The sequence below is a fragment of the Rhagoletis zephyria genome, unplaced genomic scaffold (assembly GCF_001687245.7).
Source record: "Rhagoletis zephyria isolate East Lansing unplaced genomic scaffold, Rhagoletis_zephyria_1.1 Rzeph_scaffold_01639, whole genome shotgun sequence".
NCBI lineage: Eukaryota > Metazoa > Arthropoda > Insecta > Diptera > Tephritidae > Rhagoletis > Rhagoletis zephyria.
Window position 1 is genome coordinate 35,119 of NW_016158723.1, and position 26,970 is coordinate 62,088.

Below are 26,970 nucleotides of genomic sequence, written 5' to 3' on the forward strand. Positions count from 1 at the left end.
ATATATATATATATATATATATATATATATTTTATATGAGAGTTGAAGTCGGTTTTTTTGCTAAAAATTACTTGTTCTTTCTTTAAAACGTGTTTAAAAAATAAAGAGAAAAAATTCAAAACACCGAAGAACATAAGAAACTTAAAAAAATGCACATTTGTGGCAAAAATCATTTAATTTAAGAAAAATCCTTACCGAATAAAGCACAAAAAACTAAAAAAAAAGTTAATAACAAATACGTTTTAAGGGCGTTTGGAATCAAAATATTTAATAAGCTTCCGTGAAGAAATTCACCTGCTTTTGAGTTCACTAAAAAATATATACGTAGCGATTAATTCGTATCTACTTGTACTAAGAGTTTCCAAATTTTCGCATTCTCCCCACTAATATCTTGAATAACCCACTTTTAACTTTCAACTGCAAACTAAAAACAAACAATGCAACAAATAAATAGCATCGTTTCAGGTTCCCAAAACATTTCGAATTAAAAATACATTTTTCATGCCATCAATATGTTTCCAATTAGAAATAAATACTTTCAATCACAGGAGTGTGTGTTTTCTATGTACATGCGTATATATATATATATATATATTTGCATTTTCCATGCAATCTTAGTACATATCTACAGCTATTGATTCAGCTAAATAATTTCCTAATAATCAACAAAATTCTACTTTTTTTACATTCATTTCAGATTCATTAATGGGTTCCGCGAGCGAAGACGAAGACGACGATGATCCGCCACATTTGCGCGGGCCACCGCTCGGCTTGGGCGTATTAGGACCAAATGGCCCAGACTCTGCGGGTGGACCGTTGGGAGCATCCGATATCTCAGTACAAAGTATGAGCACGGATAGTAAAAACACGCATGACGATTCCGATCAGGTAATAATCATTAATTAGTAAAGCAGATGGGAGGCACAGAAAAAGAAAAACAAAAAATTCATCAAAATGAAAGTGAAATAAGCAAATGTTGCAAGCGTGTTGCGGCTGTACATACACGTTAACGGCGCAGAATTTTTTTTTACGCATAACTCATTGTGAACTTCGATAAGTTGTTTTATTTTTTTATTTTTACTTTGGTTGCTTCATTTTTTATATATTTAATGTTGCCGACAAAGATGTGTACATACTTGGCTTTTTGACTTTTTAACGCCGCTAAAATCGTCGGAACGGTTGAATGATGATTATCCGCGCTGCGTTGCGCAAAGCTGCTGATGACGTCGCACGCTTTTTGTCGATCGTCGACCGTTCACTGCTGACCCTCGCAGCTCGACACTCACTCACCACCACTCGGATTCGAATGTTGGCTAATGTTGCCGCTGATGATTAATGATTTGCGAATGGTTATTTAACAAATTTATCGATATGCTATTGATTGCATTGTGCAGCGTACACATCCGAATTGCTTAATTCCATTGGCTTGCAATGCGCTTTGATATAGAAAAAAAAATAAACTAAAATACGAAGCACTGCACTTGTTGCCTGTCTTTTCCATGCGCTACTCCCACATTACACTACATTACATTTCGTTTTATTTTATTTTATGTTTCTTTTCTTTTTGCAGGGTTCCTTAGATGGCGATCCTGATGGCCGTGGTGATTCACAAGCGGAGAATAAGAGTCCTGACGATGCGAACGGATCGAAGCGACGCGGCCCGCGAACGACGATAAAAGCCAAACAATTGGAAGTACTGAAAACGGCATTTAATCAAACACCGAAACCGACACGGCACATTAGGGAACAATTGGCCAAGGAGACGGGGCTGCCAATGCGTGTGATACAGGTGAGTGTTCGCCAAGGAAGTTGATCGATTATTATGGGGAGAAATATGTTGGTATGCAAGTGTGTTAAAAGTGCATTCCGATTGCATTTGTGAGCGTTTAAAGCGTGCAAACTGTCATCGTGAAGATGAATGAGTATTTTGCATGTAGGCGGTGGAATGGACGATACGGTTGTGGATGAGTGTACATTTTAAAGGAAGATATCAAAAGTGAAACATTCATGACATACATATGTATGTATGTATCTACATATGTAACTCTAAAAAAATATAAGTACAAAAGAAAATTTAAAATAAATTTTGTGCGCTCTCAATAAAAACAATTATTCCATACCTAACGCTGCATACACCCAATATTTATTTCTCAGCTTGTGGAAAAGACTATTCTCAAAGCTGCTATGGTTGAGTAGCTACAGTGCCTCAAAGGTTGCCATGGTTGGAATCAATAGGGCCTAAGGACACTCTCGCATTCTACGTTATACTAAAAACTGTGGAGTGTTCTTAAAAAATTGCGATTTTGTGCTTGGAAAAACGGATTGGTGTTTTCCAATAAGGCGCGGTGCTTTCTCTGCCAATATCCATCCTATTGATGAGTTTGAAAGGTGTAGCACAAAGATCAGGTGAATCAAGAATTCGTAGTATAAGAAGGTGTGTTGTTTCAGGCGGAGAGTGGTACACTGAAGAAGGCACAACGCCGAAACCGATTTGTCTCCAAACCAAATTTGACAAGGGATGACGGAAAATCGTTCCACATTTCATCACACCCCTAACCTGTCGGAAACAACAACTACGAAAATGAGACAACTAATTGTCTTTGCATCCAGTAGTAGATCCTAGCTTTGAGTTACCAAAGTGAAATGGGAAAATTTTACGCTTATCTAAAGGAAACATACTAGATACCAGAACCATTAGTTCCTCCATCATCCAATGAGCGGAACTTAACCAAATTAATACGGGAACACCCTTGAGGAGCCACCTTTCCGAAAAAAAAATATCGAAAACGATTCATGTGGTGCCAAGTTATCCAAAGTTATATACATATATTCCGACGAATTCTTAACCTCCTCCTTTTTTTGAAGTTGATTAAAAAAGAGTAAAGAAAAGACGTGGTGGCTTAAGCCAAAAGTTGTATCTACTTTGAATGTACATAGTGTATAGCCGATCTTAAGTTACGATTCCTTGGTCTGGTTAAAAGTGCTACGGAACCAGTATAATCAAGTAGAACTAAAAGTTAAAGAGGTTAAAAAAGTTAGAAGTTATCCCAACATTTCAAAAACCGAGGTTGTGGAGTAATTATCGATGCGGGTTTCCAGATTAGCCTCAATCAATGATCGGAACTGCGTGCACCTCCACAACCTTAGGTAATCGGATTATAGGTCATATAGCGAAACTCTCGACCTTATGCCGAGAGGCTAGCAGCGGTTCTCATTGTGCATTGGCCAGAAGGCTGAGCATAGACTATAAGTAATAAATCCTGAAAAGAAAAGGAAATAGTTAATGAGGCGCAGGAGTAGCCTACTAAGAGCGTGTGAATTCACATCTTGGCAAAATGTTTTTTAATATAATTCTCCACAACTTACTTAATGTTATAAACCACGCTGGTTGGTTTTAACATATTACGGCTCTGTATCAGTAACAAATTCTTGTCACAGTGTTTTTTACGGAAAAATATATAAAATAGTTTAAATTTTTCAGTAAAAAAAATTTTTTCACCGATACAGAATTGGGCTTTTAGTCATACGAGCTTGTCTAAGGAAAGGACTGCCACCTAACCCAACCATTTACGGCTGTGAAGTGAAGGACTCGACGTATTTTCGTTATTTCTCGAAGCAATTAGCTGAAAAAATTATGCCCAGCTATAGAAGCTGTAATCAGACCACCGATTTCTGTAAAAGCCGCACGAAAAAAGAGGAAAAGTAGAAAAGATTATTGGGTTTATAGATTTTTTTGTTTCAATACTAAAAATGCTGGAGCGGTCATTAGCCCGATTTTCATATCTACATAAAAGGCAATAATTTGAAATTTGCCAAGGATACCAAAAAAATACTATGAAATATTTTGCAAAAAAAAGTATGGCAAATATGCTGGTGTTAGAAGATCTTAATGAGAAACCAAAGTCATGGATATAAATAAATATTGTTGGCTAGGATAATGGAGTGGTCTCTATCAGCTTGAGTTCCAGGTGTGTGTTTTTAAAAAGTTCATAAGACCGGTGTTTGATTATGAGATTCAAATTATGAATAAAAAGCGTATGACTTAAGTTCCCTAACATACTATATATGTACATATATCCCTTAAGATATGTTGCAATGAAGATTCACTAAGGCCTAAATCAAAAGTGCAAAAAACAGCCTTTCCCAACCTCACCGCCATTTTTTTTTTTTGTTAAACTTGCCAATGGCGGAAATCTGGCAAAAAAAAATCATTGCTTTTTTAAATGCGCCATTTTAAATTTTACGCGTATGAAAAAAACAGTAAAAATGGAAATGCACTTAAAAATATATTGCAGCAATATTTCGCTTGCAATGCGACCGCCAAAAATCTGTGGCATCGACGCGCTTGTTGCCGGTCGACAGAGTGTGTGTGGTGCGCGTTTAACGTACATTTGTGGTTGGTTAACAGGCGCAATATTTCAGCGGATTTATTTTTTAAACTTTCATATTTATTATTATAACTAGTATTTTTTTTGTTTGTTGCATTGCACGGGAGGCAGCGCAAAGTTTTTTGGACGCATTTACATACATACGTACATATTTTGGCTGCATTTTTATATTTTGATGTATACCAGTATTTTTAATTTTTTGTTTTTTTTGTTTTTTTTATGTTACTGTGGCTGTTTGGGTTGAGTTTTGTTTGGTTTGGCTTGGCTTGGTTTACCTTTTGCATTGCTTTGCGCTTTGGTTTGTTCAGATTTTACTCGTTGTGGCTGAACCGAATGTGGTTAGCTATAACTGACAAATGTGGCTGTCAGTTGCAGTTCAAAACAATTTTCTGCTTTAAAATATGAGCATTTTTGTGGTTTAGCGGTGTTTGTGTGGCTGTGTGTAACGAAAAATGGGGGAAATTTTTTGTTGCCGTTGGTTGTTAAAGGTTCAATTTTGTTGTTGTTGTTTTTTTTTTGTTTCTGTTGAAAGTATTGCAGTTTGTTTTTGCGGTTCTGTGCAATATAAGTATTCATGGTTACTGTTGATTTTTTTGCTTAATTGTGACAGCGAGGAAAAGAACTGCTCCACTCGATGAGAAGAACTAAACCAAAGCAAAAAAAGGAAAAGAAATTACTGCAGCAACAGCTTGGATTACAGTACACTCAAAATAACACCATTTCCTTAAACAAAAATTTTTGAAAGCCACGTTCGGGTAGATCACAAACTCTTCTGAATGCGAAGGGTTAGATGAGAAATTGAATTTCAACAAGATACACTGGACTTGGAGCACCTACTTTGCTCCAGCGTTAAAACTGAGCTCTCAGTAATGTTTTTAAGCTGCAGTTTTTATACTTTTTTCTTAAAAAAAAATCGATCCTTAGTGCCACTACTAACCACTCCACGATACATATTGAAATGCAAGTGTATAGGTACATGACTTCCAGGACTTGTTTGTATGGCAACAGTAGAATTGTTTTCAAGAGTGTGTTTAAATATTTCGCTGTATTTTGCATTTTCTCCCCATAATTGTTGTTGTGATTGCTGCTACGCTGAACTCACTTGACCTTTGAAACTGTCAGTTAGTTATGCTGTAGCGTAAACTATCAGTTTGATTTGCTCAACATTCGTCATTGTAAGTCACACAGCTATGAGTTGCTCTTCAACGTTGCGGTGGCATTGCCTCGTCGATACAACCCATAACTAAAGTTAGTTTCCTCAGCCGCTTGTAGTAAAACATCAATCGACAATAGCTACACCGTTTACCTGCCACCATTCTCAAGCACAAAATGTCGATACAACGATTGCATATATGTATGTAAGTACGTTTGTACCCTGCAGGAAAACCGCGGACTAGTGATTCAAATTTCTAGTTCCATACTAGATCTTTATCGCCAAAAAACGAACCAGTCCGATAGTAACTAGATCGCCACCAGTCCAAAATCAGAGAAATGCAATACTTTTGAAAAACTATTTAGAACTGGTTCGGAACTATCGAAAAAGGGATGCAGCAACTGACACTGCTTGGACATCGCCATATTAATTTCGCCAGTTGTTTGCATGCAAAAGAGATTTATCGCGAACCAGTACTGGGTCTAAATGTACTAGAAGCACACCAGTTCAGAACTGCAGATTTTCCCCATAGGGTATGTATGTATGTTTGTAAGCTCATACAGAATCAGAGATTCAACAAATTCACCGATTTGCAATTGTCTCAAGCGTTACAACAATGAGCTAGCTGCTAGCCAACAAGGCAACAACATACATATATGTATATATGTACAAACTGAATCGAACTCGTCATGACTAACTACTGGCCATCTATAAAGCGCCAATTTGCATTCGTTTGCGCAGCAGCTAGCTTTAGCATTTTTGTAAGTACGTCTGCTATACGCACACACTCACCAATGCCAATAGGTAATTAGTCACTGTGTCAGCCAAGTTCTTAGGTAGGTCCCCGCCGGGTGCTAGGCTTTCAGTTGGACGCTTAGGTCAGCTAGTATTTTTTTTCTGCTTTTATGTTTTAGTATTCTTTTATGCAAAATTTTAGCGCAACAACTTGCGAATACGCTCGCTCAGCTCATCAGCATAAAAAGTTCATAAATAATAAGCAGTCGCGTCGCGCGCATGTTTTGTAAATTAATTCAGCATCAAAAGCCAAGAAAATAATCCGGGAAGAAACAGTTAGTAATATATACTCAAAATAAGAAAGTTAAAAATTAAAGAGAAAAATATATAAAATTTTTTTCCTTGAGAATTATACCGCAATAAATTATAGTATTCCCCAAGCCATTCGCACGACATGGCCAAGCCAGCGGAGCCGCTGTATTTTAATTCGCTGCGCTATGTCTATGTTGTTGTAAAACTCATACCGCTCATCGTTCCATCGTCTGCGGTACTCGCCCGTCGCAAACACGTAAAGGCCTGTAAATCTTCCGCAAAATCTTTCTCTCGAATACTCCAAGAGCTGCCTCAACGGATGTTATCATTGTCCATGCTTCTGCGCTATATACCAACAGGGGCATAATGAGTGAGAGAGGACTTTACTCCTGAATTCAATACTTGGAATTGGGGAATCCCCACCTGTGTGTCAAATTTCACTTGAGTTTGAAATTTTAGCTGTGTGCTTGAAGTATCATCTTATTTGAGTAGGCCTATCAGTTTTTCGAATTCACTGAATTTTCAAACATTTGAAACTGTGTACTTAATTTAAATTTTTATTGTTTTAGTTGTATTCTCGAATTTGCATTATTTTACACAGTTGAAAGTCACAGCAAGTTTGAATATTTTCACAGGTTTAGAAAACAACGAAAATTCCAAAGTTTTGAATTTTATAAAATTATTAAATTTCTTGAGATTTCTTATTTTTAAGATAATTTCCAAAATTTCAAAAACTATCGAAATCCGGGAGATTCTAGAAATTTTGGTAAAATGGGAATATTTTGAAATGTACAAAATTATTGAGATTTTAGAAATTTTTATATATTCCAAAATTTTGAGAATTTTATTTATTCTAAAATCCGTCCTAAAATGAAAAAATGTGAAACATCATAACTTGTTGAAAAATTCTTGTGTATAAAAAATAGAAAATTCTTAGAATTCTAAAATATATTAACACTTTTGAAGAATTCCAAAATTTTTCCACTATTCTAAACCTTTCCAAAATTTTGTATTGATATAACAAACTTTGACAATTTTAAATTTTTTGAAAATTTTGAAAACATCAACGTCCAAAAATTGTTTTGAATCTTCAAGAATTGCGAAAATTTTTAAATTTTCAAAAACGACGAAATATGAAAATGTTTTCAACATTCGAAAACTTTTAATTGCGTTTGATCAATTTTGTATATTCGAATCTTTTACTTAGAAAAAATATGTTAGGATTCCTACAATTCTCAAAATTTTTGAAAAATAAAAAATTTCTAGAAATCTAGTATTCTTCATCATATTGAATTATTGTGATTTACTAAAATTTCTCAAATTCACAAAGTTTCGAAAGTTTAGAAAACTCTAAAAATTTTAAATTGCGGTGATTTTTAAATTTTTATACACGATATATGTAATTTCAATCCTAGTGAAAATTCGGCATAAGAATGAGCTAGTATTTTTTCATGACCACCAGTTTTCGAATGTTAGCCACGCTAGAATGTCTTTATTCAGGGTCAAGCGAAGGATATTCTATAGACCACATAAAACTGGTTGTTGTTATTGAAATGTTGCTGGTGTCACAGTCTTTGCCCAGATTCAAATTTGGATCATTCCGGTTACGTAGATCCGACTGTCATGGAAACAGATCGTGCTTTTGGGTCGTATCGGCGACGAGTTAAGAAGCCATTGTTGATAAAAGTGTAAAAATTGTATTTGATGTCGCAGCTTTTGAGAAGATGATACTAAAACCTGCAACCAACCCATAAAAATGATTCGCTTCTATTTTTCATTCTCCGTGGAAACAAAAAATAGGATATTTCTTATAAATGTATACATACATTCATGGGTAGGGTTTGCCATGGGCGCACCGACAAGCGACCGTTGTTAGACAAATAACTTCCGCGACCTTGGATTAAAATACTAGCTGACGCCTCATAGAAATATGCTTGTAAGTAAGTATGTAAATGTTAACTATACACATACATATGTACGCACATTACACATACATATATGTATGTATGTATGTATCTTGCTTAACACAAATTAAGTTCTCACTTGCCAGCTTTGCGAATGAGAGATCTCAAGTAAGACAAGTTGATATTTTAATCTTTTTCTCGAATACTACCTTGAGACTTTGTACACTAAGCGCATTAAGATGTTTATCACCTGTTGGCAAAGCAAAAAATACTTGGCAAATCAAAGAGGAAGAAAAGAAAATAAAAATAATTCCAAAGCATGGAAAAAAGCACAAAAAATTTGCAACAAATATTTTACACTGAAAATGAAAATATGACAGAATGAAGCGATCGAATGTGAAAGAATTAATGTGTCGATGTTATGAAGTGATGAAGTAATAAGATTAAAATTAGCGCAAGAGAGCGACGAAGCGCAAAAGACGCTGAATGGATTTAAACGTGTATTATAGATATACATACGTACATAGACATACATACATACATATATCATGCATGATAAGTTAGTAGCGTTTGTCCGAAATGCCCGTCACTTGTGGAATTTGGCACTCGAAAAGCCTGCGAGCGAGCGTGTGAGCGCCGCGTAAGGTGTCGACAGTTCACTAGCAAACGCGCGCGCGTCACCAAGTAGTTGGGGGATATTTACAGAGGAGACGTGACAACATAAACGATACATACATATGTACATAGGAGACCGTAACGGCGTAACGGCAATGAAGGACGCAAGCTATTTGAGAGCGCGCTGTGCAGGTGGAACCCCAGCTTGCAGTTGGAAAGTGAAATGGAGGCTGCTGCTGCCAATGAAAACCAACAAGACTGCCATTTCACATTTCTGCATACATAAGTGGTTAGTAGCTGCTGCGCTTTCTAGATGTTCGCCGCGCGGCTGAGCGCTAACGCGAAGTAATGAGGCTACACACACACACACACACACGCGCGCGCGCGCACGCTGTAAGTGGCGTTAAATCGTGCGTGTTAAACAACGCCCCGCGGCATTGGTAACTGTGGTAGCTTGTTAAGCTTATATATCTACATGCATGTAAGCGCGCCATGTTATTTATGCAATTATGCTGGGGCGCAGCGGTATATCGCCGATCATTCTGTTATCAAAGCACTGCAGCCGCCGCTGTAGCAACAACATTTTAACCAACCATAAAGGGCGTAAGCCTCCACGCGCGGTGACGCAATGACCCCTACAGCTGAATGTAATTATCAGCAATGATGTGGAGGTTTCAACACTTCGCGATAACGACAACAACAGCAACACTGTTTAAATAATAATCTTACTACATATTTGCAACAATAACTGTCGGCGCGCTGACTACCAGCGCTGACGTCAAAGCTAGCCCAGTTGTGAGGCGTTGTTAAGCGGTTGGCAGCCGCCTATTTGCCGCTAAAGGCAGGCGTTCATTGATGACCAGCGTGGCCATGGCGTACAAACATACCTATGCGGCAGCGGCGGCCGATGGAAAGTGAGTGTGTGACGTGATTTGCCTGTTTGGGCTATTGTTATTGCAAACATTGTTGAGCGCTGCGTTGCGTTGCTGCACTAATTGCAAGTAAAATGTAGAAAATATTTGATGAAGAAAAGAAGAAAAAATATGTAGTTTGTTAATAAGAAAAATGTTGAGTATGTATTTATGTATGTAGTGTTTATGTAGTAGATATTTTAAGAAAATTATGCTACTGATTAAAAATTCTCTTGCTTTTGGTAGGCGTTAACAGAGCGCGTCTCATGCATGGAAGATTTATGAGCGTTTAGTAGACGCGTCCGAAAAATACCAAGCTGGTAGGGTTAAAAAAATAAAAATAAAAGAAAAGAGTTAGGCAATAAGGCAAATAAAATAAGAATAGGTAAACGAAAAAGCCACTTTGCTTACTTCACGTCACCTGGCCCCATACAGCGTCATCAGTTGCGCGCGACCGGCATCGTCGTCTGCCCTTATCGTTTCAACGTGATCTGCCTTTTTACGTAAAATAATTTACAAAGCAAGAATGAAAATTCTAAATAGAAAAAAATATTTTGCAAAATATTATATGAGGCGTGTACGCTTATTTATATGCAAAAACTAATTAAAATGCAAACAATTTTTTTTTTTGTAGCATTCTTTTCAGTGCGCACACAAACAAACAACACACACACAGCTGCCGTCACAACTTCCGTTTATAGAATTTTGTTTCGTCCTTCGAGGGTCATATACATTTTTTCATATTTTTCACATTTGCTTTTGCTACAGGCAGCTAGCAATGAAGCGTTAAAAATAAATAGTTATCCTTGCTCAAACACTCACACACAAGCGCGCCAGCTTGATGCAACAATAACTGTTGCTCACTAGCCATCATTCTCGACATTCGCTTTCTTGCAATCAGCAACAACGATCTACCGCATGGCTACGATGCTAGCGCGCGCGGCAGCAGCAGCCAACCGCTTAAATAGTTGTTGGCAACTGCAAGCCAAAGAGGCAGAACGGCAGCAAAGCAAGTCGCTGAATGGGTACAGGTTGTTCGTTGGTCAGGCGGTTGTGTTGTTGCTTTGGTAGGTAATAGGTAGAAAATATGGCGGTAGCTGTTGCCGTCATTTATATGCAACTAATTGATTAGAAAGGCCAAAAAGTTAAATGTTTTTCCATTACAGTTTCTTAATTCTTTAAAATTCTTTGGTTTTGCAACTCACATTTAAATTTTTATTTTGTTTTTTTATTTTTTTGTTAGACAGACAGTTGCCGTAGTTGGACTCGCGTAAAAGATTTGTGCTCGTAAAATAAAATTATGGAAAATTTAAAAATGGTAGCTTTCGCGAACATAAAACTATGCTGCAGTATTTCAGTAGCCAGCCAGCGCAAGTGACGAGTGGTAACAGTGGAAATTCTCACAGCTCACACGTTTCACTGTAGATATTATATGAGCTCTACTTTTGTTTAATAAGTTTTTAGTTAGTAATTAGTTTTTTATAGCAAGCAAAATTACAGCTAAAATTTTATGGGAAGGAATACAAGATGATTTGGGTATGCTGGGAGAAAATGCAGTGAGTTGATTATTTACAGGTAGATTTCGCAAGATTTTTGGAATATTATATTCCAACAACAAAAAAAGAAGGAAAAGTGAGCAGATTTTAACAACGGAAAAATAACAAAATATCGAGAGACACACACAAATGTCGAGACATAAAAAATGGCGAGGCATAGAAAATTTAAAAGCAGAAAAACTTACGAGACATAAAACATGACGAGTCTTATGCAATTGAGACACAAAAATTGCTGAGACACAAAATGTTTAGACATAAAAAATGGCAAGACAAAAAAGAAGACATAAAAAATGGCGATACATAAAAAATTTAGAATTATAATAAACTACGCGTTATAAAATACGACGAGACTAAAAATTTCTGGGCACAAAGGATATTAAAACTACTTATCTCGCGTGGCTAAAAAAAAATACAAGCAAAAGATATTTCCATGACATTAGAAATTAAATGGCAAGAACGTTAAAACATAAAAGTTTTAACTCGATGGTGGCAGTGTGGAACTTTATGGCAGTTAGACAATAATTACAAATTCGGCTAATCTCAATGCCCGAGAGCTCCTCGGACCCATTAAGGATGTGCAAGCCAAAGTATTTCAACCTTAGCCCCGCGAACCCTGAGCACCTAAGAAGATAGTGTTGAGGTGATTCCACCTCGTTACCAACTAGAGTGATATCTGTGGCGCTTTGTGCCCTTGACCGCCCCTGGCCACCCACGGCCAAAAGGACCTTGAAACCGCGCATGTCCAGGTTTTCGCGTAGCGCTCGCTGATCTGTCATGAAAACCATCTATCCATGACTTGACCACAGGTGATCAATGACACTCCATCCGCTCCTTATCCGGTGATAACGTTTGAAGGGTACCTTTCCTAGCCAATTCGTCAGTCATACAGTTCCCCGCAATGTGAAGAGAAATTTTCCTGAAGCTTAAAGGCCCTTTGCAATACCCGCAAACGTAAATAATCGGCCGAATTAGAAAATCACTTGAATCGAGTCATTAAAAACACCAGATCCCAATATAAGTCGGATTTTTTATAAAAATCTATAATTTCGCTAAAACAAATAATAAATATTCCATAGAGGAAAAACTTATAATTTGCCAGTCAACGCTACAAGTACTTGTACCTTCCTTCCCACAGTATAGCCACAAATGATGTAGTCATTTTAGGGAATTAATTCTAAAAAACTCACACAGATGTTCAAACACCCTTGTCAACATGTGTCTTCCCCCTTTTTACTACATATTTCATTATCTCCTCCCGCTTGCTAGAAAAAAACATATAAGGGGTATTCTCTGAGTCTTGCAAAGCCCTTGCATGGTGCACAGATTGCACGGATTGCACGGTAAAAAGCGGTTTTCGTATGGGACAGCTTTGCAAACCGTGCAATCCGTGCACCGTGCAAGGGCTTTGCAAGACTCAGAGAATACCCCTATAGTATGTTGCTGCTACTAATCAACATGTGTCTGCACACATCAAATGACTGCTTGTCTGTCGCTCCATATCAATCAAAGAAAAATTCCAAAATTATTAAGAAATCATTTAGCAGACAAAAAAAAACTAAAATAGCAAACAAAAGAAAATATAACAACCAAACAAAAAAGGCCAACAAAAACAAAACAAGCGAGTTTCACGAGCAGGTAGGTACTCAAAAATTTTAACACCAAACATTTGCTCGTGATATTCATAACTACAATGTTGATGAGCCATTCACACGCATAAAATTCAAAACTTGCCATAAAAAACGACAACGATTTTTTCAAATATTTTTTTTTATGCAAAAGATATGAAATTCGAAAGGCATTTAAAAATAAACCAACAGAAAAATATGTAGAGCGCCCAGTTTAATCCCAATCAACAAAGTATTTAACAGCTTACGAACAGGCATGTTGACAGGTTGCAGGCGAAACATTGCACACACGCACACATATGTACATACGCTCTAGCCACCCTGCAGTAAATCGCGCTAGTTCAGCACTAGCGCAGAACTAGCTCTTTAAGAGGCGGTACTGGTGCTCGATCTATCTCAACGCAATGCTTTTCAACTGTCTCTTTTTACATGGCGATGTTCTACGAAGTGGAAATTGCCACCTCTGCAGAACTTTCGAACTAATTCTGAACTGGCTGCATTTTCGACAGTTCTGGGACAATAAGTTTTTTATGAGAAGAAATTTTAAAACTGGATTACTGGATATTTTTTTTCTGAACTGTTTCCATTTTGGAATAATATAAGTTTTTTATGAAAAAAATTTTGATTATTCGATTTTTTAATATTTTTTTTTTCATTTTTTTTTTGTTCTTTTACAAATTTTATTTTATTTAATTTTTTTTATTATTTTATTTTATTCATATTAAATTTGATCATTTACTTCGATTTTTGAGCGGCACCCAAAGTTTCAACTGTTCCTCTCTGCAGCCGTTTTGCACTAGTTCAGAGGTAACTGTCTCTAAATTTTACTGCAGGGAACCTTACAGTGATGCAGTACCCAGACTGGCTGCAGTGCTACTGTCACCAGCAGCCGCATTGACGGCACAAATAAGCATCAATTTGGTGGCGGTGACGGTGGCGGCGCGCGGCATTCGTTGCTTTGATGTGTCATTTCATACAGTTAAAGGATATCGAAAGCGAAAAGAAAGGGGGCAGCGTAAAGCAGTCACGCTTGAATGTATATACAAATTAATATACATATGTATGTATGTGTGTAAATGCATGCAAATGTGTAGAAGATGTTGATTTCGAGCAACACCTTCACAGCCGTGCAGTGACTGTAAAATCGCTTCACACTTTCCCAAAATGCAATGCGACAACAGTCAATGTGGCGTTGAGACGAATGTGACAAATTCTCAAAATCAGTGAAGGAATGTTTTGCAGCAAAAACAAAAAAAAACACTTGTAACAAACAGAACAGAAGAAATATGTACCAACCGCAGAAGAGTGCTGCAATGTGTGCTGTCTTAAGGTGGACCTGTCACAAGTTGTCAACTGTGGCATCTTCATTAAGTTGCTCTGAAACAGTCAGCGGTGAGTGGTGTAAGACAGAAAGGATTACTGAGCGAGAGCATGAGATAATATATCCATAACGTCGAACTTCAAGTAGACTTAACACTAACATTCAATGTGTGAGTAAGAATAATAAGGAGAAAAAAAAACTACAGAAGTGTTATTGAAGGAAAACTTTGTATCACAGGTTAGCTAAATGCTTCTTTACCTTCACAAGCGGAATGGATAAAGCTTGGGTAGACCAACAAAAAAAAAACATATTTGACCACGCTATTTAGTCGAAGCCACTAAACAAATTTTTAAAAGAAAAAAAACAAGAATTATTTGCCAATAATATGGGCTTCTGCCGGATGCTTTTACAAGAAAGAAGCACCAAGCCTAACCCCAAAAACCGTCAATGTGAGACTTTTACCCAACTAAACTACGTGCCGTACCCCTTCCGGTACCACCGTAGCGTAGATCTCCGCTTGGAAGTTCGCTCTATCTAAGCAGCCGCTTCGAAAACGCACTATGTCAGAAAACTTTTCAAGAACGCCCTACTTCAGAATTTGGTTGAAGAACTGCCTATCCCAGAATTTGATTCAAAAACGTTATAGCTCCACTGAAAATATGTTGAAATAGAACGTTTTTGAATCGGCAGCTGAGATAGAGCGTTTTTGAACGACGACGAGCGTTCTTCAACCAAAATCTGAAGGAGGTCGTTCTTGAAAAGTTTCGGAGATAGTGCGTTTTCAAACTGGCTGCCGAGAAAGGTCGATATTCCACTCAGCCGTCGATTTGCTTTACAGGCCAACCTAATATTCACGCACGCCGGCAGTTTACTGTCAAAAATTTCTCATGCATATACATCTTGTATGGGACCAACCGAAATTGACCGGCGTGCGTAAAAAGCTAACTCAAATTCCAAGATTTGTGTTGCGTGACATTTCGATTTGACGTCTGTGCTCTATGACATTTTGGCGCGACAATGAATTAAAATTTTGGAAAAAATGCAGAATAGCTTCGATTCTCAAATTAAAAACCACATATGGATCGATAGAAATCATTGAGGTGAGTATAACGGTATATTTCTTTTTTTGCGGAAATAACGACTACAATAGTTATTAAGACTCAAAGTTCAAATTAAACAATTCTTTAAATCCAAATTTTTTGAAAACGAATGCATGGATTTTAAAAATTTTGATCTCATTTGATAGGAAATTTGATTCCCTTTAATTTGATATAAATATAATCCTCCCTAAGTAGAATTTTCCTTTCTGTGTTGCCGCAGAAGTGAAGCGGAATTCCTTTCTGCGTACATTAATTAGATTTTTGTGAAAACTAAACAAGGCATATATAAAGTATGTATATCAAATTAAAGGGAACTAAATTTCCTATCGATTGAGGTCAAAACTTTTAAAATCCATATATTACTTTTTAAGAATTCTTTATTTAAAAAATAGTTTAATTTGAACTTTGACCCTTAATAACTTTTGTAGTTTTTGATTCCGCAAGAAACGAAATATGCCGTTATACTCACCTCAATGTTCTCTATCGATCCCCGTACGTTTTTTTTTTTTAATTTGGGAATCGAAGCTATTCTGCATTTATGCTCAAATTTTGCTCAACTTCTGAAATTGGACAGAAATGCAACTCTGAAAAATCACGCACGCAAATTTATTTCGGTTACTCAAATGGGAAGAACTTGCGTGCGTGCGTAGAAAAATTCTCGCCGGTAATATTAGGTTGGCCTGTTAGATAGCATTATATATATATATATATAAATTAACAGAACTTTTCCTTAGCTTAAGATGTCGCTATAATTTTATATCCGATGAATATGTTTAGCAGCGAGTGACATCGACGTAACATAACGAAAATCACCCTGTAAGTTGACTCAGTTCCGTTAAAGAAGCCTCGACTTTCGTAGGAACGCCTTCAACACGCACTTCTGAATAGGCTTCGGGATACTCCAAGGTTTCTCCTTACATAAAAAGTATACCTAGTAAGGATTACGATATGAAATGTTCCTTTTTGGGAAAACTGTTCCCCTTTTTCCAAATGTTCGAGGAATAAAGAAATTTGCATAAAAATAAGGAACATGGAAAGTTCTATTTGACTTTGAAATGACCTTCAAGGTCATACTCAAGACCACATTTGGACGTAACATTTTCCGATCTTTTTGAGACCACAATAAAAATTTTGAAAAATCGACTTGGCCTTGAAATGACGTTCAATGTCAAGGTAAATGTCAAATCAGAGATCACCATCAGGTTACAAGCGTGAAATCCTAAAACCCTTGCCCTCGTGCTTTGTTCTCTGATGAGTACTTACTGAGATAGAGGGCGACAGGGTACTTTTTGATCACCCGGTATGTAAAGATCTATTGGAAAAATTATTAGCAAAATTAATTCAACCAGTTGTAATATTTTCTCAGAATTGGAATATAAATTTTCGGAATACGAACTGGATCCTTATAGTGAAAATTAGAAGGCTATTATCTAAAAGTATCATTTTTGACCCTATCAAAGAAATAAGGTTTGTTTTTTATCAGACAAGTAGGGTTAATTATGATTACTTAGATTGTAGTGTGCGTCTCTATTTATATATTCATTAAATTTTTATTTTTCATTAAAACAACACTTGAGATTTTGTCACCATTTTACTGAAAATTAAATTTGTGATTTAGCTTGATTTCGCACTTTGTTCGAGTCACTTGTTGTTATATATGTATTTTCATTTCCCATGACAAAAATTCAGCATTTTAAGCCAGCATTTTTAAAAATGTAGCGTGTATTATTCCCATCGCTAAGTGTCTTAAGAATTTTAGTACCAGAAAAAATTTCAAATTTTCTAGACAAAACGTGAGCCGAAAAAAAATAAGTAAGCAAAGTTACAACTGTGACCAAATGCGAATACAAGCAAAGTGCATATGGGTATGTCAAAGTTTAGCGCGCCAGCGAAAGGGTAACATTTGGCACCACTCTGAAGTAAAAAAAAACACGAAATCAAAAATACAGTCAGTCAATAAAGTTTAGGTACAGCGAATTTTTTACGATACCGGAAACTGTTAAATATTTTATTTTTCGAAAATTTGTTGTAAAAATATGCTTAATTCTACAACAAAAACTCCAAAAATCAAAGTTAAAAAAACCGTATAGAAAAGTCAAGAAAATTCTGCAAATTTTCATCCAAATATTGCACTTTATTTATGCTCTTTAGAAAAAATTTGGGTACGCAGTTTTTAGCCCAGTCAATTTTAGTATATCAAAGTGCAAGTTTGAGGTAACTACGACTTACCATTGATTTTTAACAATTTTTTTTATTATTGAAGGTGTTTGATAATTTTTTTATATGGAAAAAATGTGCGAAACCTTCAACAAAAAAAATTTAACAAAAATCAATGGTAAGTCTTAGTTTCCTCATACTTGCACTTAATTATATCAAAATTGAATGGGCTAAAAAAATGTATACTCAACTTTTTTCTAGAGAGTGTAAATAAAAAGTGCAATATTTGAATGAAATTTTCTTTAATTTTGCGTAAGGTTTGGAACTCTTATTTTTGGGCTCTTTGTTGTAGAATTAACCATATTTTTTTTTTTAATTAACGAAAAATAAAATATTTAAAAAATAACTGCCCGTATTGTAAAAAATCGCTGTCCCTAAACTTTATTGAATGACTGTAGATATGTATGTATGTATGTATATAAAAAAGTACGAAATATTTTCCCCAATACCCCTCTGTTAATTCCCAATAAAATACTTCAATCAGTCAGCTGCATTTTCAAAGCGAAAAAGAAAGTGTAAATGAGAAATGGTAATATGATCTCAGAGGAGGCGGTTTAGGTTGCGGGAAAAAAGTGTTAAGCAACGTTACATATGCATTCCTTGAAAATGACTTTGAAGGCGAACCAAATTTCGAGGGCGCATACGCAGTTGACATTGAAAGGCTGTTGCTTGGGCAACACACTGCTGTCAGGCATTGTCACCAACAGTCGGGTCTGATGTAAAAACAAAAACAAAAACAAAAGCCAAAAAGAAAACCAGATCAAAAGGCATCAACTGTCGAATGCAGAAAAAGCGCAGGAAGCAGAGGAAGATGCAGCAGCAACAACAACAGCAACTCTTTCAATTTCATTGCCGCAATGACAATCATTTACAGGCGACTGTGACGCTTCCTCACTTTTCTCGACTGTTTTTTCTTTTTTTCTTTTTCATATTAATTTGAATACTTAGATGTTTACCGCCGACACAAATGTGCACACGCACACATAAGCACAATTAAGGAGATGATGCGCAGCTCAACAGTAGGTGTCCTCCTGAACAAATTGCCACCGATCACCAGCCAGCCAAGCCAGCCGCCAGCCGCCAGCCAGCCACCTTGGAAGGCAGCCAGGCAGTGGCGAACCAGCGGTAAACATTTGACGATGTCCATAATTTGTCCACATGATTTTTATGAGTCATTTGTTGGCGATTTGCATTTATTTCTGGTTGTTGTTCCATTTTGTTGTAGTTGAAATTATCTTTTTCGACTTGTTCTTTTTTCTTCTCCCTCCTTTGCGTTGGTGTTTTGATACGCTTGCACACTGGCCACTTGCTGCTTTTATTTGTGTTTTTTGTTGTTGGAATTCCCGTTTTATCACCCTACTGCAGTCAGTCGCCCAGCTATTCGCCGAGATTTGTCGCATGCATTGACTTTTATAGTTTTATTATGAGCATTTTTCGCTGTTCACTGCGCGCGGCTGGCTCACCGCTGTTCACTTAAGTTTTCAGGTGTTTTTTTTTTTGTTAATTTCTTCCTCTTATAATCCCATCCCTGCACTCCTCCGTCACGACGAAACCAGTACCCGCCAACAATGCACCCAAAAGCGACAGCAAGCAAATGCACCACTGCCAACAGCTTGTAAGCAAAAAATAAAAGTGACTTTTTTCCAAACATTTTTTTTTTAATGATCGCACTTTGCGCAAGCGCCGTAAAATTGCCGCAACGCCAGTGGAACTTCAGCCCATCCGTCCAGTCGTCCAGCAGGTTGACATTTGAGCGCACGCACTTTACGGAACAGCAGGCGCTTGACCGGTGGACAGGTGTAATGGCTCATGTAGCGTTTTAACTGCAAGTAAGAGTACTCATCTTCCTAACCCTCGCTTTGAATAGATAACCGTTTACTGGTATGCGCATAACATTTACGACTGAACTCAAGTTTTGATGGCATTTCCAAGACTTTAACATACAACAACCATTTGTACTATGTAAACATGTACGCTGATGTTAAAGCTTACTCAAAGATCGCCTAGTAAAAGATTTAACTGTAGCGAGGTTACCTTAAGTGCATTTAGCGGACGCTATTCTTATCAGTCAATATAAATCATTGTAATCTTAAGCTTTGTTGGTTTCACGGTGTCTTCGGTTACACAAAAAAGGTATCAAGCGTACTTCGAAATAAAGATTTATCTATTTTTGGATTCTATTTGGCAAATGTGAGCTATGCTCTATTTCTTGAAAACTAAGAGTATGTAATACAACATCACTCTCTGAAGTATTTTCATTGATTTTTTTACGATATTTAAAAAATTTTGCATGGTAACATTTTTCGTAAATTTTTTATAAATATTTAGCTATTTCATAGTAACAACCAAGCAAACCAAAGCTTTGGAAAAACTTAAGAAAAATTCAGCAAGTTTTTATCAAAGTTTCAAATTATTTAATTATAATTCTAACAAAAAATTCGAGTATGCAGTTTCATAGCCAATTGAATTTTCGTAATAATAAAGTGCAAGTTTGTGAAAGAAAATGCTCAACACCGCCAGCTAACAAACTTATCCCAAATCTATGAAATTTTATAGCAACTTTATAAGTTAGAAATAAAAAAAAAATTGCTAAATTTTCTTAATTTTCTCCAAAGTTTAAAATTTTTTTATACTTGGTGGTGTAGTGGTTACATGTGTGGTGTAGTGAATAGAAGTGTGCACTACAGTTCCGCATGGCCTGGGATCAAACTCAGTTTCCGACTAACATCAAAAACAAAATATAACAAAATAGCTTTTTCTAATAGGGTCGCCCCTCGGCAGGCAATTTCAAACATCCCGAGTGTATTTCGGCCATGAAAGGCCAGCCTTTCGACATAAGCTACTTTTCCATACGAACACAGATATGTGTAAAGTGGCCAATCTATTAATATTATTATATAAAAAATTTGCGAAAAATATACCATAAAAAAAAATTGTAAGATCGTAAAACAAACTAATGCAAAATACTTTTGTGGGTGACTGTTTATCCAGACAAAAAAAAATTTAAATTTTCAATCAATTTATGTACATACGTGGGCAAGAAAGCAGTGTTCTGAACAGGCCGAAGATTTTCTTTCAGCTCCATAAAGTTCTTGCTGTATAGTTATAGTAATTTGAAAGCTTCACGTCCAAAATATATCCTGCGAGAGAAGATTTTTAAAGCTTTCTGTAAATTTTATAGGGCTAATATTACGACTTCCAGGGATATAACTTCCATGGGACGAAGATCCTATTTCAGTTTTAATTTCTGCGCTGATTCGAAAGATATGCCAGGAATTTTTCCAGGAAAATCTAATGCAAGCTAACTTCTATATAAAATAAGTAAATTGTAATCTCATTCGAACAACACTTTGAATATTTGCTATTTTCAATCCTTGTAGTAGTAAGTAGTACAATTTCGAAAAGATTTTTATTTTTTTTTTTAAATAAAACAGATTTTGAGACATCCAGGAATGAGAAAATCGTGAGGCTTGCCAGAAGAGTTTGCGTTTGAGTTTCTTTAACAAATAGATAACTATAAATTTTCATGGTTCATTTGGCGCAGGACGAGTCCATCTCGAGATGAAATATGGCCCTTTCGCCTATAGCAACCGAATGTCTCTATCATCGAGTTAGGACAATTTTTTCAATGTTTTGCACCACCAAATCGGATGGATGATCATTCGCTAAGCCGTTCTATTAACATTGAGTTTAGATCCCCCTTCCGACCAAAAATTCTACAACAGGCCCGCAATACTCGACTGACATTACTAAAAGGCTTTTTTAGATAGAAGCTCCAACAAAGTCTCTTACCAAAGGGAGCTCGAAGTTATAAATATATGTGCATATATGACCTCGTTGGGATATTAAACTGTACAAGAACAGGTTTTTGCAAGTTTATGGTGAGGCAACTAGCTGCACACCTCTTTGACATCGAGCCAAGAGCTGTACTCGATAACGTCTGAGACAGTACTACAACTATATAAGAGGTCGTCTATCACAAGGGACCAAACCAAGAAAGAAAACACACATTTCTGTCTGTAAATTATAGAAATATATATGTCTCTTTGGTGAAGGACTGATGACATAATGTAGGATAGCGAGACAGCATTAAGAGTCGTGGACTCGCGTACAAGGCGCTGAGGTTAAAAGACAGTTGCAAAAGTGTGCTGGATAAACTAGATACTCGTGACAAATGGCAGTTTCATGATTAGTGACAATTCTAAACTACCTTAGTTCCAAAGCTGGAACCCAGCTGACGAGCTACCTATTAGTTCAAGTTATATAAAGTGCGTTCCGAAAGTCAACTGCAAATTCTAAGCGAATCACTAATGAACTAATTGTAAGGCAAATTCATACTAAGTTCTTCACAAAAGTATGGGTCGCTACTTGAATTTTTCTGTTCAAGTTGATTTGAGAGCCATTGCTGATCCGAACAAATATAGGCAGACTGTTTGCAACTTCTGCTTCCATTGGAACAGGTTCACAATTTGCGCACTTTATTTAAAATTTACATATATTAAAGCGCATTAATGGCAATGAAAAACTGTTTCAAATTATTTGGAAAGACGCACCGGGACATTTATCATAAGGCAACTTCCTGCTGAATTTTAAGTGACGACGGAAGATGTGGCGTCTAAGCTGTTGCGCACCATTACACTTGGTACATACACCTAAAACATAAACATAAAAACATTGTGAAACTCCCACAACAAATTGATGTCAAAACAAAGATTCGAAAAAGGTCTAAACTAAATAAAAGCAATAAAAACGGAAACCTAAAAACACCTACACAAAATGTCAAACGCTTGGTTTTGATACACAAAACGGCTTAGCTGATCAAGAGACTTATAATCTGTTTTGCATTAAATACTTATGTATATTAGGGTGGCTCACAAAAAAAAAAAAACATTGCTTTCTTCAACGGAATTTTAAAATGTATGTATTATATTTTAAGACTTCCGCCAAAATATTTCGAAAAAATTTTAAGATTTGATGAAAAAATAACTATCTCATTATTTTGAATCCGTTGATCAACTTTTTAAACATTTTTTTGCAAGCCTTTGAACTTAAACTTTTCAAACATGTGAGGTGATTTTTTTGGAAAAAATATTTTTAAAAACTAATTTTATTAAAAAAAAACTCTATTTTCGGATATCTTTTCAAATCGGTCCAGCTTACGTAAATCGTAATATTTTTCCGAAATCTTTTGGCAGAGGCCAAAAATTATAATAAATTTATAATCCATACAAAAAAATAGTACGAATTTTTGTGTATGGATAGTGATGCACCCTAATGTGCCTAGCTAGAAAACGTAAGTGACTCTGGGTGACAAATGACAAAACTGGCGTCAAACTTGTTAATATGCAATTTTTTCTTCAACATTTGGCTTTATGTGAAAAGGAAAGGGAAATCGCGGGCGCATGCGCGTCGGTGGTATGTACATATGCTGAGCTTGCCGCTTGTTCGCCTGAACTTTTAAACATTTTTTTTAATGAATGTAACTCGCACGCTTAGCAATCAGCGCCAACGATCATTGAATCGGTGAATGTTGGCGCCACCGGTCGCCAATCGCCTGTTGTCTGTTGCTGTCGTCGCTGGCGTCTTTGCCGCTTCAACACGCACCATTTCGAGCTTAATTTTCTGACAATTATTTGGACGTATTGTTAACGTTGTGCGGTTAGTTTTGGGTAGCATTGCGAGTTTCAGTCTTCTGTGTATTATATTTTGATTTTGTTTTAATGATTTTTTTCTGATTTTTATTTTTTTTTACCACATTAAACTAATGTCTTTGGATTAATATGCGACGTAAATGGAGCAAATAAACATCAAGTCAAGCAATAAATGGGCACTCAACATGTCGATGGGTACGTAGACTTTTGTGATCCAACAAGAAATACGAACTGCAAACTGGATATGTTAATGTTGAAAACGTTAGGTTAAATGATTTATTGTGGCATGCTGGTTTGCGCTTTTAGCGTAGTGCTTTTTCATTTAAATGTGAAGCATTTTTTTTTTTTTTTTTTATTTTTAAAGAGCGCTAGAAATGTTTAAATGTTCTGCATTTTAAGAATTTTCGATAGTTAGATGGTCGGGGCTATTACTGAATTGGACGTCGAAAATCTAAGAAATCCGACTACGGACTACGATTGGGAAAAGGGCATCGCTGAAACAGACTGAACTTGCAAATAGATTGTATACAATTTCCTGCCGAACGCGACAAAGTCAGCCGTTCGCAGGGCAGTCGGGTAAACGTAACAGGAATGACCCGGCTTTATACCTACTAAGACCTAAGACAACAGCAATACTCCATTTTTTCTTTGCGGGACATGATTTCTATCTCTCTTCAATGTTGAAAGAATTACTGAGAAAAGGAATTTTCGCTAAACTAGACGAAAATTTTTAAGATTTTCGAAAACCTTATCGAGGAGATCAAAGGCGAAGCACAGAATTTGAGAGTTAGCAGAGTTGCAGGTAAAAAATAGTGCCGAACCAGATTAGTGTTATTAGAGTGTTTAACTTGGTTTCTCCAAACCGGTTTCCACCGTTTTATGTATATCTATAGCGCTTTTTTAAACCTTGATTTTTCAATTATCGAATAAATCGGATCATTTTTTATCGAGCAAACTGGTTTTTTCATTTCATTCAAATCTTGACGTCTCTACTAAGGTTTTGAGTTTTTCGAAGTTTTCAAGGCTTTTTTCCAGTTTAAGGAAAACCCCTTAATAGTTTCATTCCAATAAACGAATGTTTTGGCGCTTCCAGATAAGAAGGTTTCCTTCTATACCATCGCGGCTTCAAACCCATACTAAATGTATGGTTTGCCTCCTTGCTAGTTCAAAATACTTATTTCTACACTCCATGGCTATTCTTAAAGGTCCAACCACATTAAAGTGCTTTAATAGCTGTCTGACTACTTGAAATGAAAGCTACTGCTGCAATTTAAAAGAATAATCGAACAGCCAAGTTCCAGCTTCGGCCATTGCTATTAAGTACTCACGAGGTTGAGTGAGAGCTTTTGCGAGTATAACCCTTTTCACACCTTGGGTACTAATTTGGAACCATCGGTAGAAATCTCTTTCTAATCGCTAATAGAGCGAATTTTTGTGTTGAAATCGGGGACCGAACATAATAGTTATTGATGAAAACTGTCCTGGAAAGATTCACTGTGAAGGAAATTTTCTACAACTTATTGATACATACCAATCGATTTCTTTTTTCACCGAGACTCAAATGTGAAAATAAATTTGCATTTGCAATTTTTATGCAAAATTAAAAAAAAAAAATAACAATTATTTTTGATTTTTATATTATATGTCCTAGAATTTAAAAAAGTTATCAATAAAAATCAGTCAGTGACTTTTGCTTCTAAAAGTCATCAATATAAATCAGTCACCGACTTTTGTTTTTTAAATCATTCGTATAAAAGTCATTAACATTTTTCGCAGTTAAGGTGTTGGCAAACAAAAGTTTACTACGACTTATACAAATGACTTTTAGAAGTATGATTTAAAAAATAACGGTTAGTGACTGATTTTTATTTATAACTTTTATAAATAAAAGTCTTCGATAACTGTTATCTAACAGCTTAAACAGACGGCAGCGTTGATCCGGACTAACTCGGACTTAATCCGGATCAACTGCAGTTAATTCCCGAGTTCCGGATCAACACTGCCGTCTGTTTATGCTTTAAGACACATTATTTAAAAATAAAGAAAAAACTGTTATTTGCAGATTATTTAGATAAAAATCAAAAATAATTGTTATTTTGGATTTATAAAATAAAAGTCAGAAATAACGGTTATTTAAGGAGTAATTTAGTAAAAGTCAAAAAATAATTGTTAAAGAGCGATTTTATTAATAAAAGTTGTAACTGTTACGGTCCCTGGTTGAAATACTCCCTCTGTGCAAGGAGCGATACTACAAAAGCTGGGCACATAAAGTTTGAAGGCAGATCTGAAGCGGAGTGCGCTAAACTCCACTGTGTCAATTCATTTAATCTTATTGCATTACAACTTTCCAATAGTTTCCTATATATGTACATAGGTACATATTTTATAGGATCGGTAAAAAGTGAAGCAGTCTCTAGGACTCTTGTCAGCGTGGAAGATAGAGCATAGCCCCCGTGAACATCTGGCCCTTTAAACACTTTCGCCCGATGTAATATAACCCAAAAATTATCTGCAATTCAACCAAAAATTAAACCGAAACACGACCGTTACTGATATACCATGCATACAACAAAACACCCTTTACACGATGCATTATATGAAAATACTCGTACAATGTAATAAACAACAAATAAAAACAAATCATTAAAATGCACAAAGGCCAACTAATCAACGCATTTATGCACAATTTTTCTTCCTATTCAACAAAATAATAAGTAATTGTTGGAAAAAATCGAGCGCTAACCGAGAGATAGGCACTGCGTTCAGACGACAGGCGGCAGCTATGTATGTATGTAGACTAGCTTGAAGTCGCTGGTGATGACGTTGATGAAAAGCCCACTTTGCGGCTAATAGTAGGAACAATAGAAACACGCGCCCGATTTCAACAACTCATCAACGGACAATTAATTTTGTGTATTGGCCGGGGCCATCTTTTGGCTGTCATTGCCTACCAATTGGTTGCCTACTGTAAGGCAGTGAGTGGCGTATTTGAATAAATTGGTTACTTAGTGGAACCGACGGCATGGCAATGCTTTGATGGGCACCGACTATGTAAGAAGAGCGCTGCAGCCAGAGAACGCCAGGCCGTTGGTACACCGATTGCACTGTTAGCATGTAACCTTTATTGTTGGCAACATAACAATAAATATATGTATATAGGTGTGTTTTTTGGTTTTGTAAAAAATTGTTGTTATTTTATTGCCTTTACACATTTACGTAAACTAACCAAAATTTCTTTACTTACTACCGCTCAACGCCTAAAACACCTGGGGAGTCGCTACTTCCTTGCAGCATGATTTGACAACAAAGTTGAAGTAAGAATATACACAAAACAAAAAAAAAAACATCAGGTAGTAAGAAGGCGTTAACACTGGCGCTATCGATAACTAAAAAAAAAAAACTAATTCAACAATTTCTTGCATAAAACATATTTATAAAAGATAAATTGCAAGTCATGGCCCGAGTTCATACATAGACAAGTA

At 36.2% G+C, this 26,970-nt stretch overlaps 1 protein-coding gene across 1 annotated transcript in view; it reads left to right on the top strand.

Annotated features, from left to right (window-relative positions):
- Positions 1-696: 696 nt before the first annotated feature.
- Lim1 (LIM homeobox 1) overlaps positions 697-26,970 on the top strand; it is a 45,540-nt gene continuing 19,266 nt past the window's right edge. The window contains exons 1-2 of the mRNA XM_017618477.1: positions 697-888; positions 1,571-1,789. Of these exons, the coding sequence (XP_017473966.1) occupies positions 706-888; positions 1,571-1,789 (402 nt within the window). The 5' untranslated portion in view covers positions 697-705. The remainder of the gene's footprint in view (positions 889-1,570; positions 1,790-26,970) is intronic.